This window comes from Anarrhichthys ocellatus, unplaced genomic scaffold (assembly GCF_004355925.1).
Source record: "Anarrhichthys ocellatus isolate YVR2014 unplaced genomic scaffold, GSC_Weel_1.0 scaffold4, whole genome shotgun sequence".
Taxonomy (NCBI): domain Eukaryota; kingdom Metazoa; phylum Chordata; class Actinopteri; order Perciformes; family Anarhichadidae; genus Anarrhichthys; species Anarrhichthys ocellatus.
In genome coordinates, this window is record NW_022280034.1 from 12499968 (window position 1) to 12518854 (window position 18887).

The 18887-nt window shown below is 42.9% G+C and overlaps 1 protein-coding gene across 2 annotated transcripts; it reads right to left on the bottom strand.

Moving 5' to 3' along the window:
• Positions 1 to 611: 611 nt before the first annotated feature.
• Positions 612 to 7497, bottom strand: ercc4 (excision repair cross-complementation group 4). Of its 2 annotated transcripts, XM_031843249.1 has the most exons (10): positions 6642 to 7497; positions 5816 to 5996; positions 5032 to 5227; positions 4681 to 4888; positions 4124 to 4304; positions 3883 to 4011; positions 3653 to 3757; positions 2454 to 3111; positions 2235 to 2347; positions 612 to 2076 (listed from the first exon to the last, which is right to left on the bottom strand). In XM_031843249.1, the coding sequence occupies exons 1-10, from the start codon at positions 6816 to 6818 to the stop codon at positions 1337 to 1339; spliced, it is 2688 nt and encodes an 895-aa protein (XP_031699109.1). In that variant the 5' UTR covers positions 6819 to 7497; the 3' UTR covers positions 612 to 1336. The 2 variants fall into 2 exon arrangements, with proteins under 2 accessions (XP_031699109.1, XP_031699110.1); XM_031843250.1 differs by lacking the exon at positions 3883 to 4011.
• Between the last annotated feature and the right edge of the window lie 11390 nt (positions 7498 to 18887).

Sequence of the window (18887 nt, forward strand, 5' to 3'; positions counted from 1 at the left end):
AGCCCAAACCTGTCCGAGCTCTGGTTCACAGTAAGATGTCCATTGGTGTCAGCGGAATTATCTTCTGTATGTTGTTTTTCTCCCCCCCTAGCTGTGGGATTGAAGTTTATTTCGCGGAGTAAAATGGCTGCGACTGGTCTCGGTTCGGATGCAGAGTGACGTAATGACGCTGTGGTTTAGGAAGCCTCGAGGGGAGGGGGGGTAGTGGAGCCGGTGTTACTCCAACTACAATTCAACACCTCCACGGATTTATATTTGAAATCCACGTGTTTTTTTTTGTCGTCACATATGATTTGGTAACATTAGTGTTGCATAACTTCCGGCCGTGAACCTGGTGGACATCCACAACCAGGACAATAAAATCAGACATCTTTACCTCCGAGCATGAAATAAAGTGTGGTGAAACTAAAGCAATCCTCAGCCAAGTAACCACAAGTTGGTATCTTGAAATAGACACCCGGGATTATTAAAACTAAATGCACAGGACAACATGTCATTACTACTGTGTTCCGTTTCTTCTATGTTAGAGTTTACTTAAAGAAGTTAAATGTACACGGTAGAGCCAGATTACTCCTGTGTGCTTCACTAACTGACCATTTGCTGGAGGGAAAGTACTTCATACTGAAGGAGTGCATCAGATACTGAGCACAAGAGCACTACCATGCTCTGGAATGGGTGATGTCAAGTGTAGTTCAGCACTTTAGTAAGGAACCTTTAAAATGACTACTTTAGAAAATACAAGTCATGGTAAGAGTAGGCAAAAAAAAGTACATTAAAGCAGAGTTTATAAAATACTGTTAAGTACAATTATGAAGCACTGGTTTGTGTGGTTCCATTTTGCAAGAAGTCAAACACCTGTGGAGTGTGGATTTAAGGTATGAAGGACAGGAACACTGGAGTAAATAATACATAAAAAAACATAAAAGCTTTACATTTAACTTTCTGCCCTTTAGGGTTATAAAAAAGGTGTTGTTCCAGAAAGCTTTATTTTGAAAGAAAGGTTATTTAAAACAATTAAAAAATATTCAGACTTTATTTATTTTTGCCAAGATAAAAAACAACTAATAAAAGTACCATTTCAGAGTAGTTTACAAAATACAATAGAAAGAAACTGCATTATTTCAGTTCATTCTGTACATTAATATAAAACACATTTCACGTTTGATGACAAAGACTCATGCCGTACAAATATAAGATGTGAATTCAGTCTGCAACATTCTACATCACGCCATCGTCATCCAACTTTACAATGCAAAACTATTCCTGACACCAGGAAAACTACATTTATATACATTTAATTATCCCTCTTAGGGAAATTCAATTTCTTTACTGCCTTTCATGTCTTTTTGGCCTTCTGCACAGGAGCAGGGACATCGGCGACATTATGCAGAAACTCATACAGCGACTTAGCGTTGTTAGCATTGCCTAGTAATTCTGCGAGCTTGTCCTGGCTGAGTTTGCATAGATCTGCCAGGTTGTCTGCATTTTTTACAAGAGCCCTATAGTTCTTTATATTGACCCCAGGCATTTTCAACAGGAAGTCGTAAGGTCCGGGGTTGTACAGTTCCGCCGATTCAGCCACCATGTCTGACTCGGCTGTGACTGCCTGAGCCGCTGCAGCATCGGGTTCAGAGCGACCTCGCTTCAGTTCCAGGAAGAGCTCAGCTGTGGCATGTGGGGAGGGGCACCAGAGTATACGCAGCCGGGGGAAATGCAAGGTGAGCAACGTGAGTTTTGAAGAAACATCAGTCGACGATATCTCGTGACGGAAATCTGATCGGGCCATTAGGGAAAAGGGTTTTGCAGGGTCGAACTCGATGAGAAGCACCGGTTTCTTGTAGTAGCGGGTCATGGAGAGGCACTGGGTGTAGAGGCGGCCGCTCTGCAACGAGCCAATCAGATCGCTGACGCTCTTGCGCTCCACGCATGTGTCCGGGGTCAGGATGTAGTCACCTACTTCCAAGGTGACGGGCTCGATGTCCAGCCCACGGCGGTGCAACATAGAGGGCAATTCACTGCGGAACTCGCGCATGTCGACAATGACTCGGGAGGGCTCCTTGGGCTGATCCTGGCCTCCTGGTTATTGGACAGGAGATAAGAAACACAAAACAATGAGACACTTATTCAAGAAAATGTGGGACTTTCTTTTATAAGGATAAATAAAGGAAACTGTCAAATTCAAAGTGAATAAAAAAAATATATAAAAACAGAGAACATGATTAAAATAGACATGCCTGCTTTGCGGGTGTTGGTGGTGGCATTGGCAGGCTCTAAATTTCTAGCAAGGTCTAGGTTGGTGTCTTGTCGCCCCTCCCTCTCCTCTGGGATGACCATAGTAGCCTTTTCCCTGCAGAGAAACACACACATAAGCACCAAGGAGAAGCAGACACATCACCAAAACACACACCAAAAGATGCTCCCGAGGTTCAGGAGGAGAAGGAAATGGTTCTGACCTGATCAGGTGTTCGAAGGCTCTCTTTTCCTTGGCCAGCGCCGTCAGGTACTTCTGTTCTTCTGTCGAGCCTCCATAGATGAGGAAATACACCCTTAGTGTCTTTCCAGGCCGGCTAGCTTTGTAGATCTCCAGCTGGCGCACAAAGCTGATTTCAGCGTCGTACAGCACCACGAAACTGGGCTCCACCTCATGCAGCACCCGCGTCAAGCTGTGGGGGTCAGTGAGACCTTTAAGCGGGTGAATGACAGTTAGCGGCTCCTTTAGGACACCGTAGTAGGCATCCGACGACAAATCCAGCTTCAGCTGTTCTTCCTCCCCGCCATCCTCCTCCATTGGGTCCCCCTCATCTCCACTGCTGCCCATCGCCGCTGCTTCGTCCATCTCTTTCCCCATCATCTGGGTCAGGGTCAAGGATGGCCTTTTTTTACTCTTCGTGGACTTTTTCTTCTGTGCGGGCTCCTTTCCCGTGGCTCCGTTTTTAGGCCAGCCGAGGCCCCTTTTGTGCGATTCGAGTGCCATTGCAGCGGCCGCAGCAGAGTCCCGTTTACCGACTGTGCGGACATACAGTCGGTTCAGCATCCAGTCAGAGCCGTGCTTGATGTACTGCTGAAGCTGGGCACAAGTCCTGTCATCACTGGCACAGATCAGCACACGGCCTGGGGGGGGGGGGGGCATGTTAGGCAGTTAGACACCAGGGTCAGAAGAGTGTGTACATCCGTCTGTTAACTGTTATTATTAGTGAATCATCATCATCATATACAGAGAACGGTGGATATTGGGACTCACACAGGTATATGTTCCGGTGTTGCAGCTGAATCAGTCAAATTGTGATCTCTATTTTTTTCACATTACTCCACAATCTGTCTGTGTACCCTCATCAAATGCAGAAGCACCCTTTGGGGGTACAAGTACTGTACCCCTGGTTCAGAATCACAGGCTTACTAGCACACCTAAATGGAATGCAGCCATCTTTAATATTATTATTTCTTGCTTTGACAAGCAAAAATGTCTAGGAGAAGAAAGCCCTATCCCATAGTCGGCATTTTGTCATTTCAAATTCACCTTTTGGAAACTAAAAGGTATTTTTTATGAGACTCTGTTACTATAGTTCATTATATGCAAATCTATAGAATAGCGATGACATTCACTGTTGACACGAGGGACTCTTATAGCGCTCTAACAGAACTGAGCTCTAACCTGGGTCATGTTGAGAGCTCTTGTTCTCCCTCTCAATCTCCTGCAGCACCTCAGTCAGAGCCTCCCACTTGGGGCTTTTTTCCAGCACCAGTTCCCTCTTCACCTCTGAAACACACACACACACACTCAGCCTTTAGTCATTCCCACATCGATGCACATACAAGCAGATACCGTTGTGTATATCCACTCTGAAGAACTTGTTGTCAGAGACCTGTTCGTTGGTCAGTTACCTAAGGCAGAGGATGACTGTTTCTCCACCTCCGCTCCCACTTTGAGTTTCTTCTTGCTCTCTGGGATGCGGTACACTCTACCCCTGGCATTCATAAACATGGAGGTACTGGAGTCGAGGAACAGCCACCCTGATGGTTACAACAACAGGTGCATGCAATCAAACATGAATAAAGCTGATTAATCACAATAATTAGGTACTACTTTTTACCCTAGGTACTTCCGAATAAGTTCTAGTTTTACCTGAATTGGATCCAAAGATCTTTTGGCTGGAGCGCAGCGACTCGAGCAGATTGAGGAAGGTGACGCAGTCGTACTGTGTGAGGTAGAGCAGGAGAACCCTCAGCACTTTCAGGTCCTGGACCAGGGCCTTGGTCTTCGCTCCCAGCTGGTGCCACAAGGGGTCCAGGTAGTGACGGATGGTCTGGATGGGAGGAAGGAAAACACAACCTTAAAAATGAATTAAACTACAGTTGTTGGACACCAACAGAAGGTGTGTTAAATATCTTTAGTCCTAGCATTACTCGGGTATAACATTCTGGGTCATGTTTTAACAAAAAACATAAAAGCATTAATAGTATTTTTGGGTGCAAATTCAGGCGTCTCATCTCACTATTTAGCATCGACACCCATTAAGAGGAAAAAGATCGACCATAAAGAATGGCACGTGTGTCTGCTTTTTATTACGTTTTTTTCTTGTTCCCATTATAAGAGGCCAAACAGAAGCAGATTTTTTTTTTTTTAAATGTAACATCAAATTCCATACCAAAGCATCTTAATCTATGTCATTAGTGACAGACCTTTTCGAAACCGTTGCCTAGCGTGTTCTCCACTGAGAGGTCCTCAGCATCCAGGGTGGGGTTGTAGCGTTTCAGCTCCTTCAGACAGGCGCTCATGATGTCCAGGATGGAGCTCTGGATGGCCCTCATAGCAGGCGTCAGTGACACATGGAGCTCCACCACCTCCGGCTTGTGCCTGTCCAGTGCAGTGTTTGCTGATGCTTGAAACCTGTTGAATGAAGCAGGTTAAGAAAGTGAAGGTAAAGAAGGATGAGGGAGGAATCCAGTCTTTATTTAGTTACACATGAGCTTCTCCCGCTATGATACGTTTAAATGTATGCAGTGAAATAGGTCTATTATGTTCGGTCATACCTGGGCCAAAGGTAGAGCTTCTTGACGAACAGGTTTCTCATAACACGCTCCACCTGGCAGAAGCCCGAGGAGAAGGACGTGGCCTTGTCAGTGAAGGCCTTAATGAAGCCTGTCTTATTCTTCTGTCTGAAAAGACGAAGGATAAAGGACTCCTGAAACGACTCGATGATTTTATGAGCACGATACACCAGGATGCCTGAGGGGGTGGAATGGAAAGACAGTCTGGGTTATTGTTTGGTACTAAAACCACTCTGAGTGAACAGAAAACTAAAAAAAAAAAAAAAAATGTAATGCAGCCATCAATCAATACTACATCCCTTAATAAAAGGTTTTGATGTAAATGGTTTTATTGTTTAATAACCTTTAAACTTAACGTTCAAATCTTGTTATAAAATGTATTTCAGCCAATCTGTACAAATATTTAAAGATATCGGCGGATTTGTTCTAGTAGCAAATTCAGAGAAAAATATAAACTTGTCTCTCTTGTTAGTCCCCATATTAAAAGACCTGTCAATCAAATTGTGAGTGACATCATGCTTGAAAACCGGGGCCTGGTGTCTTTAAGATTACTACTGTTCCCCTTAACCAGGCCGAAGCCAACAGATCATATGTTAAAAGTTCTGTTGTATCAATTATCAATCCTGCGTTAAGGCCATTAAGAAATATAAGCGGGCGTATACAAATTTGTAATAACTGACATAATATCAAAGGATGAACAAATCACAATGTGTAAAGAAAAGAAATGAAACATGGCTTTTATTTCAGCCATGATCTCATATCTGACCTGATATGAGATGAGCAGGGATGCGGTCAGTGAGGAAGTCGACCACCAGGATTCTGCTGGTGACAAACAGCACCCCTCCCTCAGTGTAGACATTATAGCGCTCGGCGCTGTTGACGTCGCTGGTCACTGTCCTGGGCAGGTGGGTCACGCCCTCCACTCGCAGCTGCTCCATGAAATACTCCTGAGAAGAGAGGACCAGAAAGAGTTTGTTAAAGCTGCTCCAAGTACCTTTACACATTGGATGCCGCAACGGGTACCTGGCTGCCCAGGAGTACATGCAAGACTGTAATATGTTGTCTCTGTAAAGTCGTCTTGCCTATTGTTGTTAGTCTTGAAATATTATGGTAGATGTAAGACAGTAGAGCACGCTCAGAGACATTTTTAACCATGAAATGCAAATTTGATAAGAAATATCAATATTAACACTAGCATTGATGTATTTCATCACAGTATCATGTTTTTAGTTTCTAGCTTAAAAGTCTTTAATAATGACAATGGGCTATGTGATGCTCTATATTGGCCATTTTCACGACATGTAGGCAGGAAAAGCACAGATTAATAACATTAATGATTGCTCCATTACATTAAGTGTCCCAGTCACGAGTCAGTCCCAGACAGACAACACATTTAAGTGTCTTGAGAACAAATTTCTCACAACCAAACTATCTAAAAAGCTCTGTTTTAACACCCCGAGTAACGGTTTATTTACATTATCCATATCAGCCACCTCGCCGCCCCGTTAGTTAGCGACGGGACAAGCTATGAAGCCCACATAGGAGCCATGTTAGCTAGCGGTAACCTAACAGTGTGTGTGTGTGTTCTTCACCTGTTCAGGTGTGGTTGTGTTGAGCAGAAGGACCAGGCTGCCCTGCTCCGAGTAAACCCGCATGAACTGCAGCAGGATGCGGTCTATCCCCATCCCCTCCGCCACCACCAGCAGCCCGTCGCATTCAAACAGACTCAGAAACATCTCGGTCTCAAACTCGAGCAGCGGACCCGCCATGTCGGCGGCATAAAATCACTCACACAACCACGTTTTCTCTCACTCCCACTTCTAAAAGTCAGCTGAAGAACATCATTGACACCATACAGGGTCGGCTGCTGGCACCCGCTATCCAACTGATGTTTTGAAGTTGCATATCCGGTCACGTGACACTAAAAACTAACGTGACAGTGAGCGTGACATTTAAGCTCAACAGCGCCGCTTAGCGACATGGAGGACAGTAGCAGGCAGAAAAACGCATTAAAACCTGCCTCTTATGTCTGATGATGCTAAATTCTTCTGTATGAGCGGTTGCTGATGGTTTATTCAATATGCAATCAATGCAGATGCGCTCTAAGTCTATTTTGTGCGTTTATACGGTTTTGAATATATCATTTTCACATTCTCATACAAATGTAAACAGTTTGGAAACTCTTCCTTGTTGATAATTTTTGTAAGATTTGACATCTGACTGCAGAACAGACCTAATAGACCTCATGTAATCCTTTTTGTTTGTCTCTCCTGTTTTGACTTCCAAACTAAAGCATGTGAATGCACCAGTTATGATAGAAAGCATGTGATCTCAAATGTATTCAAACAGAATGACAATGTAATAATGAAAATGTCACAATATTTTCTGAAATTTGTACAACCAATTTGGAAAATGGTTAGCTTTCTTCATTTGGTTAAAGCATAAACGGCATTTTTGTTTCATGGGATTTTCTTCCTGACAAGTAGATAATCAATGAAACCTTGAATTGTCTTGGCATCAAACACCACATTAAAAGTTGTTTAATATCATCAATGGCTGTGACACAATATCAGTATCAGGCCTACAAAAAAACTCACACCGGTCAAACACTAATCAACTTTCAGTGAACTTCAGCAATAAGAGACACACCAACACACAATCAAACAATTAAAATGGGCCCAGAAACCGATAGCTGCTTTGGTGACAGCATTAATGGGTTTTCGGGTGGATTATTCCTATAAAACACCGACAGGAACAGGGCTGTAATGTGCTTGCATAACAAAGCCTGCCAGCTGGGTTTTATAAAACTCACTGTTGTGTCAGCCCACATTTCTCTGCCGTAAGAGAGGAAGGGACCAGAATAGGTCTGTGTTCATGAACGACAGCAGAGGAGCAGGATGATGCTGAGCACACCACCACCACCCCCCTTCACACTACACACACACACACACACACACACACACACACACACACACACACACACACAAACAAACAAACTCACAGAGGTTTTGTTCCACAAAGGCACAGACTTGACTCACCATCGTTGAGACTTGAGACTACAGGCTTGAATTTGGCCACTTTGATGTTTACATCTGTCACTCATCCGCTCAGATGTACAGACTCCGTGTGGAGCCGATTATATAAAGCAACACCCCTAGGTGGGTCTTATTATAATGAGTTATCCGGACAATACGTTCTTTTTTTCTTTCTTTCCATCCTGTCCTACTCTGCAAAGTTAGTTCAAGTTATCCTTGAAGTGACACAGGAGATTCTGTCTGTCTCTGTGTGTGTGTGTGTGTGTGTGTGTGTGTGTGTGTGTCGTTTAAATGTGTCAGAAATTATTTCTTTCAGTATCCCAAATTTGATTAAATGAGGGGTGAAGGACTGTTGCACTATATTAATTAAAACTGACATTTCAACGACTCTTCCGTCACTAATGAGTTTCATTAATGCTGTCAACAAGTGAAGAAAGACTAATATGGAAAGTCTTGTATCGCAGAATATAACATGGCTAAAGATACCTCACCTCAACACCTTTTCCCGTTAAACCGGGATGGCGACTATAACGCAGACTTTTACACAAGTACTGTTCATAAGTAGTTTTCAGGTACTTGTACTTAACTTGAGTTTATCCATGCTATTTTATATGTAACCACTGGACCAAACTAAATGTACCTGAATAGCTCCACCTCGACCTGCTACAGTGCATTTACTTTTGATACATGGAACTGATGATACTTCTGCTCTTTTAGGGTTTCGAATGAAAGACTATTGGTACTTTTACTTAACTAAAAGATCTGAATACGTCTTCCAACACTGTTGACCGCGCTCATGATCTCACTGTGAAATGTCTCACAAACTGCAGGCCTACTGACAACAACAATGCAGTGGTAGAGAGATCAAGCCAACATCCAAGGTGGCGCCGAAGGTAGCAGGAGACGTAAGTCGGGCCCACACGGTGCCTTGAACTGCAACTGAGAACTTGACGGAAGTGAGGGGAAAGCTGCAGGAAACCCAGCATGAAAAGAAAAATGAGACTCCCTCGGTGAAAGGGTTGGATGAAATATGAGAATAGAAGTGCATTATGTGGGTTTTCATTCAAGTGAAAAATCCCCAAAAAGGCAGCAAAAGTTACACAGAAAACACAGTGAAACACTTGCATCTCCAGAGTGTCTTTTACAGCCATGTTAATAAGCCTTGTATTCACCTTGGTTTTTGATTCAATCCAGTTGATTTTGAAAGTGATACATTAGCTAAATAAAGACAAAGTTCCTCTGACTGCGAGAGCTTTTTAACAGCACGAAAATGTCGGACAATTGAGTGCACAGAGGCAGGAATTTCTCCTGGAGGATTGAAGTGATGCGCTGTCATGAACAAACCTATAGAGAGCAGTGGAGCGCTGTGTTCTGCACGCGCACATTTCACTTCAGACGGTTTACCTCTGGGGCGATCTGTGTGTGAGAACGCTTGTGTCGGTCCAGCCTCTTCTGCAGCTCAATGTAAGGATGAAAACCTGAAGCAGGCGGTTGGGATGGAGTGGTAACACCTCACCATTAAGACTGACAAGAGAGAGAGTGAAAAATAATAATAATAATAATTGATTCTGCTATTATTACAGTTTTATGGTACATGAAATTCAATCAAATTGTAGATAAATGTGCTTGGAGGAGCCAAAATGATTCCCACAGAGGGAACGTCAGGTTGTTTGGCACATGTGAAGGATTGTGGGGAAAACTCTGCTTCTCTTTGTGAAAGGTTTGGCTGATGAGCATCCCCATATCATGGATGGTGTGGCGTTATTGTAAATGAGAGGAGAACAGCTTGACAGATTGATGGCAGGCTGGAGGATACAATAAGGAGAGATATTTATTTATTTACACTTCCTGCCTGACTGCGGTGTAGGAGGGAAATAGAGAGAGCGGGAGCAGATAAAACAGCTGAAGGCCCAGATACATCCCTCCAGCCCTCATTAGAAAAAGAGAGAAGCAGCAGGGTTTGATTGTAAATGGAGGGCTAAGCCTGAGAGCCAACTAGGCTGAAAGGGGCCAAACTCAAGGCCTCTGGAGGTTAACACACACACACACTTTAAAGGAATAGCTCGACATTCTGGGAAACACACTCATTGGCTTTCCTGCCGGGAGGTAGATCAGAAGGTTGATGCCACTCTCATGTTTGCAGGTTGAATATGAAGCTACAGCCAGCAGCCAGGTAGATTTGATTAGCAGGGAAACTAGAAACAGCTAGCCTAGCTCTGGCCAAAGATAACAAAATCCACCTACCAGCTCTTCTTAAGCTCACTAATTAACATCTGTATAAAATGACCTGTGGTTTCATGGGTGGTTAGGTGCCGGACCATTTACTCCAGTAGTAAGATGGTTAGTCAGTAAATAAGTCTGTCATGTAACTCTCTGTAAAACCACACCATGACATTAATTCTCCTCAGTTTTTGTATGGATTAAATATGTAGGATAATACCGCTTAACATTTGTGCTTAAGAGGTGCTGGCATGTGGATGTTGTCATTTTTGGATCGAAACCAGGTTCAATCGGTGAAAGATCGGATACAGGAGTCGATTACTGCCGGCAGTCGCTCCCTTGGATGGATTAAATCATTCAAAATAGACATATTTATATTTCTTGGTTTGCATCCGACCTCCTAGTAATTAAGACGAATGATGTTATTTGCCAATTTGAATACAAATGATTATAATCAAACTTATATTATATTTTGATTATAAATCAACTTGCATTCCATGATTTCTTGCTAGTAATCATTTGAAATACACTTAATTTCATAAAAAAAAAACTAGAAACACATTGTTGAAAGTATTATTATTATGTACAAATGTCTGATTTTCTTTTGCCAAAGTTTAAAAATGACAAACATCACAGTGTTATCGTGCAGATTTACCAGTGTGATGCCACCACAGTAGTAGCGCCATGTTTACTTCTGCCCTCAACCCAGATTAGTTATTCCTTTAAGGCTGATTAAAGGAATCAATCCTGAAGCCAAAGGTTTCCAACAAAGCAAATAAGAATCAGTTTTAATCCAATTCTTTATTTTTGGTAAAGGCTTTTGGGAAGATTTTGAAAGGAATGTGAAACAAATAACCTCCATTCAAAGCTGCCATGGACTACTTTTTCCAAATAATATCGGATGTGTGTCTACAGTTAAGGGCAAGGGTCCAAACTCTTTGACGTCTCCTCAGGTTGAACCGACCAACTCAAGGTCAGATTCTGAAAAGTACGACTCGCTGAAAGCCTTTTAGTGATAAGAGCAGTCACAAATTTAGGAAACTGCTCGAGCGGAGCTAAGTTTCAGTGGAAATAAAAGTACTCCAGCAGCACGGGAGATGGCTGCTGCAGGCTTTAAATGTATAGCATTTCAGGTAGTCATGACCATTGTTACTCCGGCACCTTAGCGGAATGTGACTACAGATTGCAGTGCTTGGAAATGGCAGAGTGGTGCCTGCAATGTTCACAAATTGGGATTATTACGGAACACCCTCAGCGCACTGAAATATAGATGAGGGAGAGGAGCATTTTGGCTCTCGGAGCCGGGTCAAGCAGCACCAGTCAAGCAGCCTCTGTAATGCTCAACCATAATGACACACAGATGTAATTTCTCTGTTTACGTAACGGTGGGAGTTGATTACTAAAAGCAAAGAGACCTACCTTTTTTCCAGGGCTGCAATTTGCATATATTATAAGTGACAAAACAAGGGCGAAACATTAAATCAGTGAAGAGAAAGCACTCTCTCATTGTCCAACACAGCATGCAAAAGAAGCAGAAGGAATAGAAAGGAAGAACAAATTATATTGGAGCAAATGTATGGCTTTAGTAGAATGCATGAACGAGGCTTGCTGCCCGTCACATCCACTTCAGCAAATCACTGTGACAGCGGATGCCAATAAACGGGAGGGGAATGTGGCATTTGTGAGAAAAGATGAGAAAGGAGGAACAGAGGAGAAGAAGTCAATAACAGAAAGTGAACGAGTGAGACGCATGGAGACAGAGAAACAAATGTTTCTTGCCTGTAATGTTTGGCGATCCAGCACAGCGGCTGGCTTTGTCAAATAGGCATATTAAGATGAATAATTCAAGGCGGCTGGCGGACTGGAGGTTCAGAGGAGGGTGTGGGGAGGTGACAGGGGGAGACACGTTCCAGGCTGGACTGGATGTCAATGATGCATTGGTGGGAATGGCTGCTACATGTGTTTGTGTGACAATGTTTGGTGAGAATATGACAAACGGATGCAGAGCGAAGAAAGGATAGTGTGTTTGTGAGAAAGCAGGCACTAACAGGGAAATATCCACACTGCAGAGGGACTCACACGCAGGGTTTTCAGGATCTATTAGCATATCTCATTCAGTCCCTCTGATGAGTGATCATGGGGGAACTGCAAACTGTTTTCATGGTGTTTCTCCCCAGCACGGACCAAAGGCTCTCTGTTTGATGTTGCGGACACACATTCCCTCTGTCTATAAACCAATAAACCCTAAATCCCGACAGGATCCGAAAGGCCCGTCATCGACCGGCAGACCCCAAATCTACAATGCTGCACTTTCTGGACCAGCGATAGAGAGGCGAGGAAGAACAAGAGGGAACCAAAGGAGAAAAGCAGAGATCAAGGCAGCTCAAAGGCTGATTTGATCTCTACCAGCGATGTCCTGGAGAGGCGAACCTCCCATCTCTCTGTGGTGGGGAGGAGGGGGTGTGAGGCTGAGAGCGTGCTCGTGTTGAATTTAAAACCTTGGTAGAGGCGTTTTACAGCATCTTGACATTGAGGGCTACAATATTGAACTTCTTGCCTTGAAGCATGTAACTGTATCACTCTCCTCCTTCTCTGCTGAAAACTCTGATATAAAACCCTGGTCTTGAGAGGATTGATAACATTTCAACTCGGATTGCTTCTGGATGTGTTTAGCTCCGTTTAGCAGGAACACTGAAGAAGAAGACGAAGGCACCAAAATGTTTTTATTGTGAGCTCCTGGAGGTAGTGTAAAAAAAAATCCTGAAATTATATTTCTGAATAATTATGACCACGATATGTACAAAGTGTTACATTTTATGGTTGAGGCATATTTGTACTGCAATTTGTCATTGGCCACCAAAGAATAACCTCATTATGGCGTTGTCCATGTGAGAGTTGCTAAAGAGGACTGAAGTTGCCAACTTTCCCCTTTGCCGCTAGCTTTCACATTTTGAGGCAACTCTGCATTCGAATATGTCTGAACATGCCTGCAAAGTTATTAGCTAACACTGGCAACACTGTCAAAAAAGTTTGCTATTGATCAAATACCAAAGTCCTAACACCATTTTGTTCTTCCCTCTGAGATATGCTGGAGAATTTTCCAATTTGAATGTCTTTAAACATAATGTATTGATGGTCCCATCAGTGGCAACCACCTTTTAACATATAGAAATAGGGACAGCAAACAGATGCATTCCAATGCTCCATGATGTGGTGTCGGCTCTCACAGTCTCTTGTGTGTGCTAATGAGAGAGGATTCAGCTGTCTAGAATCAAGACCGATTGGAGGTCAACTCTGAAAGCAGAGTTGATGGACACGCTGATGCTATTGTTACTCGAGGGATCCACAATCCAAAGCTTCAATGCTGAAGGGCCGATAGATCTGTGGAAGGAATCGCCACAAAGGTCCAGAAAAGCAAAATTGAAAAGGGAGAGATCGGATGAACAAGCAACCAGTGACTTGCTGGATCCATTTTTGACGACATTTGCACCACTGGTACATTGAGAATGAAGACATGAGTCACCCAACGAATTACACTTCTGCTTTTTCCCTGTGGTGACATGTCAAAATGTCTGCTGTGAAAAAGTCGAGGACATCTTACACTTATAAGTACATGGAGTCTGGTGATTTCACACAATTCCCAGAGTAGCTATACATCAGTATATAACAGTGAGAGCCAGCTGCAGTGACTGGCAAAACCATTAGTTTTATACTTAAATTTGCCTTTTATTCTTGACCATGTAATTACCGCGGAAGTTGCTAATTAACATATTAGTTAACACATTAGCAGTAAACGGCTTATTTGAAGTCAGGTGAAAATGTCTATGCAGTGTTTTATGTGATTAAGACTTAAGTGTAGGTCTTTGTTGTCAGAGTCCCAAAGGAGACGAAAGACCGAGTTAAAGTTCACATAGAAAACATCTTAAGGATCCTTTGCTCTCATTTTGACCTATCTCAGCTAAGGAGTACGAAAAAAAGAACGGCAGCTGGCAGAGTGATGCAAGGTCTGGATGACGCCTGTGTATCTATTACCGAGAGCCAGCGAAGGTGCTAGCACGTAGCGAAGGTTTAGCTAACGCGTTTGTGCAGCATAAACACTAATTCAGATGCACACACACACACACACACACACAAAGAAGAAGTACACACCTCTCCTTAGAAAAGCCAGATAGCTGTCAAGCGTCTGATGCAGTAAATCAAAGGCAAAGGAGGATTTCAAACATTAGCATTCCCCCATAATTCCTCCTAATCCAAACACTAACATAACAGTAGGAAGTTCAATCTAATTGAGGAGGGGATGAAAGCCAAGGATATCCTGTGTGGGAAAAGATACCTGGATTAATTAGTATTGTTGCGGCAGTGCGTGTGTGCACTTGGTTGTACAGCCATTTGTAAGTGTGTGCCAAAATCTGCCTGCGTAGCGGTGAACGCGCGTGGACGTGTGTTTGTGCATTTGGCGGTACGTGGTAGGGTAATGTGTGGAGCCGGCAACTCATCAGTGAACGCTCGCTGACATAAGAAGCATGTGTGATTGGATTTCCTTGTTTTAATCACTCTGCCTCTATTTTTTGCTTATGTTGTTGGGGCCTGTCAAATTCCAAGGACGGATTAAATTTGAATGTCAACATGTTAAAGGCATGCAATCACGGTGGTAAACACACACACACAGGGGGAACCTGGAGGCATCATTCTAAATGAACCAACCACACGTGAGCGCCCGTGTGTGTACTTGTATCCTTGTGAGGACCATGTTCATATGAGTGGATGCATATCAACATGTGCTTCTGACGGACCTAAAACAAAACCTTGAGGAAAGCATTATTCAATTGTTGTGCAAAAATAAAAGCCCAGGACTCAAAATGTCAACACACACTACCTAACCAGACCTCATGAGACACTCATATGGGTAATGAGGAGTTTAGTTTACACTGACTAAATCGTTATCTTGCAGTGGCCAAGTTAGAGTATATGTGCATTTACCAAATTACAGCTGAAAATGATGTGGTTACTTTAACCGATGGACTAGTGTGAGGCATTTCAGACACTGTTGTGGATTTGTATCACGTACATGCTCGGTATTCTGTAATATATTATGCAAATGTTTGCGAGTGCATGCATAAGCACATACAGTAAGTATGTCCTGTTTGTACAAGTTCCTGTAGAGTAATGTTCCGCCCCACTATAGGGGATGAGTGTGATTGAGTGACTGAGGTCCATTATGTACATTAAGACAGGGCTTTCCCTCCCCGTCTTTTCATCCTTCTCTGAGAAACTAAAGGCTATTAATATGAAGGACCATTGTTGCATTGCTTCGCCCCGGAGGCGCTTTCAGCGATGCGCCGCACGTCGGCACCCGTCAATTTAGTGCGTTGTTAGACTGCATCTTGGGTGCTAATGTTCCCCTACAGTTTATTGCTTGGCAAAATGACTCCATTAGCGTCGAAAACCACAGTAATGGCATGCAGATGGGCCTTCATGCGCTAAAGCAAGTTAAGAGTCATGTGAGGGAATGTTGACTGACAGGCAGGGAGGCAAAATGGCTACCTGTCTTTACACTGTGTTTATGGAGAAATTGTACCATGATTGCCAGCCTCTCTATGTGCAAGTATGTATGTGTAGCCGTCACACATGTGCGTGTGAGTGTCTCAGAGTGTGTGTACATGCATTCGAGAGAGAATAAGTGCGTGTTTATGTGTGCACTGTTTCCTCTCAGGGGATAGCAGGTGCCTTAGAGACGTGTTCACTTCTATTCAGCTGTTACACTCTGCTGCTCCTTGGGGGTCTTATAGAAGTGAGGGGAGAGTGTTGTGATGACAGTGGGAAATGGCCGCTATGCCACACTAAAAATACCGCTCTGCTGGCTAAAAGCAACTTTTAAGTTGTTTCGCGTTGGCCCGCAGGAGCTCTGAACTTTCAAACTCAGTGGGCTTATTATAGCTATAGCACTATGTGAAATATACCTGACAAATGGAGACAGTAAGGAGGCACTCGCATGTTTCTAATGATGCCACCCTTATTTTGGGACTGAGGGACAGATGTGTATATGGCTTTATAAGAGCTTTATATGCTTTGAGGCAAACATTAAAAGGAATATGATTGGCAAACTAAATCTAAAAAAACAATTGACAAGAAACCCATCCTAAAGATGCTGCACGTATTAGACTTTGAAGAAAGTGGATAGACCAGACTCCTCAACTCTTTTTTTTTCTCAGCTAAAGCAAAAGGCCGTGTTAGTTAAACCGGGTGATCCCTTTAAACGTGTAGATAATCACAGATACTCATAATGTGTCACTCTAAGCACTACTATTCTTAATTATTAACTATTAACTTTAATTCATGTTATTCGAAGAGTCATTTCGGGTGATTTCAATTGTGTCTTAGATCCTAAAATACAAATACATTTTCATAATTTAGATAAAGATTTGGACAGAATCCAAAAATGGCTGTAAAATATTAGCAAACATCTTGCAAATAAAATGTACTTTGAGCCAATATGCAGTAGTCTAATTTTGCCTTTTCGTAATACAGATAGTGGTTTGATAACATCTCCCTTATGGAAACCACAGTTTTTCACCAAAGGTTTCCGTCTTCAGGCTTATAACAACGGTACATGAGCACCTGCCGTTTGTAAAAATAACTCTCAGAAAGCTCCCTTTGTTCATGTTGTATTAAACACTGTTTTGTGTGAAAATGCTGACATCTTTAACATGGCTCCATTAGATCTTCAGTAGGTGGCCTTCCTGGCAAATGAGCTAACTTTAACATATAGCTGTGGTGTTGTGATCACAGGAATCGCAGGGGACAGTGTCAGGTTTACACATCAGATGGACGCAAATTACGCAAAACTTAGATTCACTGAGCCAACAAATATATTTTTGGCGTCCAGACTTTCATAAAAGGTGTAGCTTTCTGGTGTTCAATTCTTAAAACAACACCCTGCAATGTGCAGCAATTGTTATGTTTCTCAATTTAGGGAGTCATCCAGCTGTTTATACTCATGCAATGTAGGCATACTATTGTCCTCTCCGCTCCCTCACAAACATGGCTTTCATCTGCACACACACACACACACACACACACACACACACACACACACACACAGTGCTGTGTATAGGTGGGCGCAGGTGCTCCTTGTTGTCCTGATGAACCGCTCCTGTCTCTCTCCGCCTCTCAGCCACTACATTCACATCCTGTGTGTGCTGGTAAATAACAGCATTCGGCCATTTTTAGTCAGCAGGTGGCTGGTTGATGGGGAACTGTTGAAACAAACTGTTGAAACAATCTTCCATCTTCACATTGAGAGAGTGGGAGTCCAGTTGGTGGCGGTGTGAAGAACAGTATTGTGGGTAAATGTCACAGAGAGCCTTCTGTTCCATATTTGACTAAGTGAACAAGGGAAGAAAAAAAAAAATCCATGCGGCATATCCACCAATTTGTCTGCTCTAAAAACAAACAGTAAGAACAAGACTCAAGAACAGGATTTCTGTAATCTAATTTCAGTAATGACTATCGCTGACATCTTTTTAGTACAGAGACACATATGCAACTGCTGTGCAACTATTAAAATCCTTTTCTAAATGTCTCTTGGAGAAAATAAAACCACATTTATCAGAAAAATGACTTGGGCTTCTTGCCCAGATTTCAGGTTATTATACACTGTGCAGTGTATCTCTCTATTTAAATGGAACACAGGCACATTAAGGATTGTTCTCACTCCCTCCCTGTTTCTACACACAGTATATTGCGTCAAATGGGCTCTTTCTTAGAAATGGAAACATTCCCATGTCTGTGACTTCACTTCACAGAACAGCTTAGCAGTTTAATAACCCTTGAAATAACAACAAAGCGCTGTATTAATTACATCTGCGGTTTGATCACATTAAGACACAGGCTTTGGCCGAGTGAATAGCAGCTTCCAAAAGCAAAGTTGCCGTTACGACGTGGACGCTGACGTGAGCGTTCACAAGTTGGAAACGGGTGATTACAGTAATTCCAATGAGACAGCCTCACAGTATCAGAGCCCAGTCATGCTCGGAAAAACAATGCTAACATGCTGATGTTCAGCAGGTACATGTTAGCCAGAATTTGCCAATTAGCACTAAACACAAACTACGTCCGAAGCTGATGGGAATGTCATTCATTTGACCAAAGTTTTGAAAAGAAACAACCCGGATATTTTGATAGCTGTTGTTTCAGCAGGCTGTTCTCCTGGAGGAAACAGCACCTCTAGATGTCTCCAACAGAGGGGCAGCATGATGTGTCATGCATGTTTAAACACAGATCCTCTTCGGGGATGCTCTGCTCTCTGCTTTAAGTGTGACATTTTGAGCTAAAAACTTTTCTCTGCAATTGAAATGAGAGAAAAAAAGAAGAAGCTTCTACTTCAAGCAGGAAGACAATTATCATTTAAATTTTCTCATCACACCCGGTCTCCACCTCTCAATTATCATCTGGTGAACCCACTAAGTTATGCTTTTCTGTCAACCATGATTAACCCAGCCGAAGGGTACTTGAACTCTCTCACATGTCGGGTCTCCTTGCTAACATTGCCGCCTCACCTCTCCATCAGCAGTGCCCCCCCCC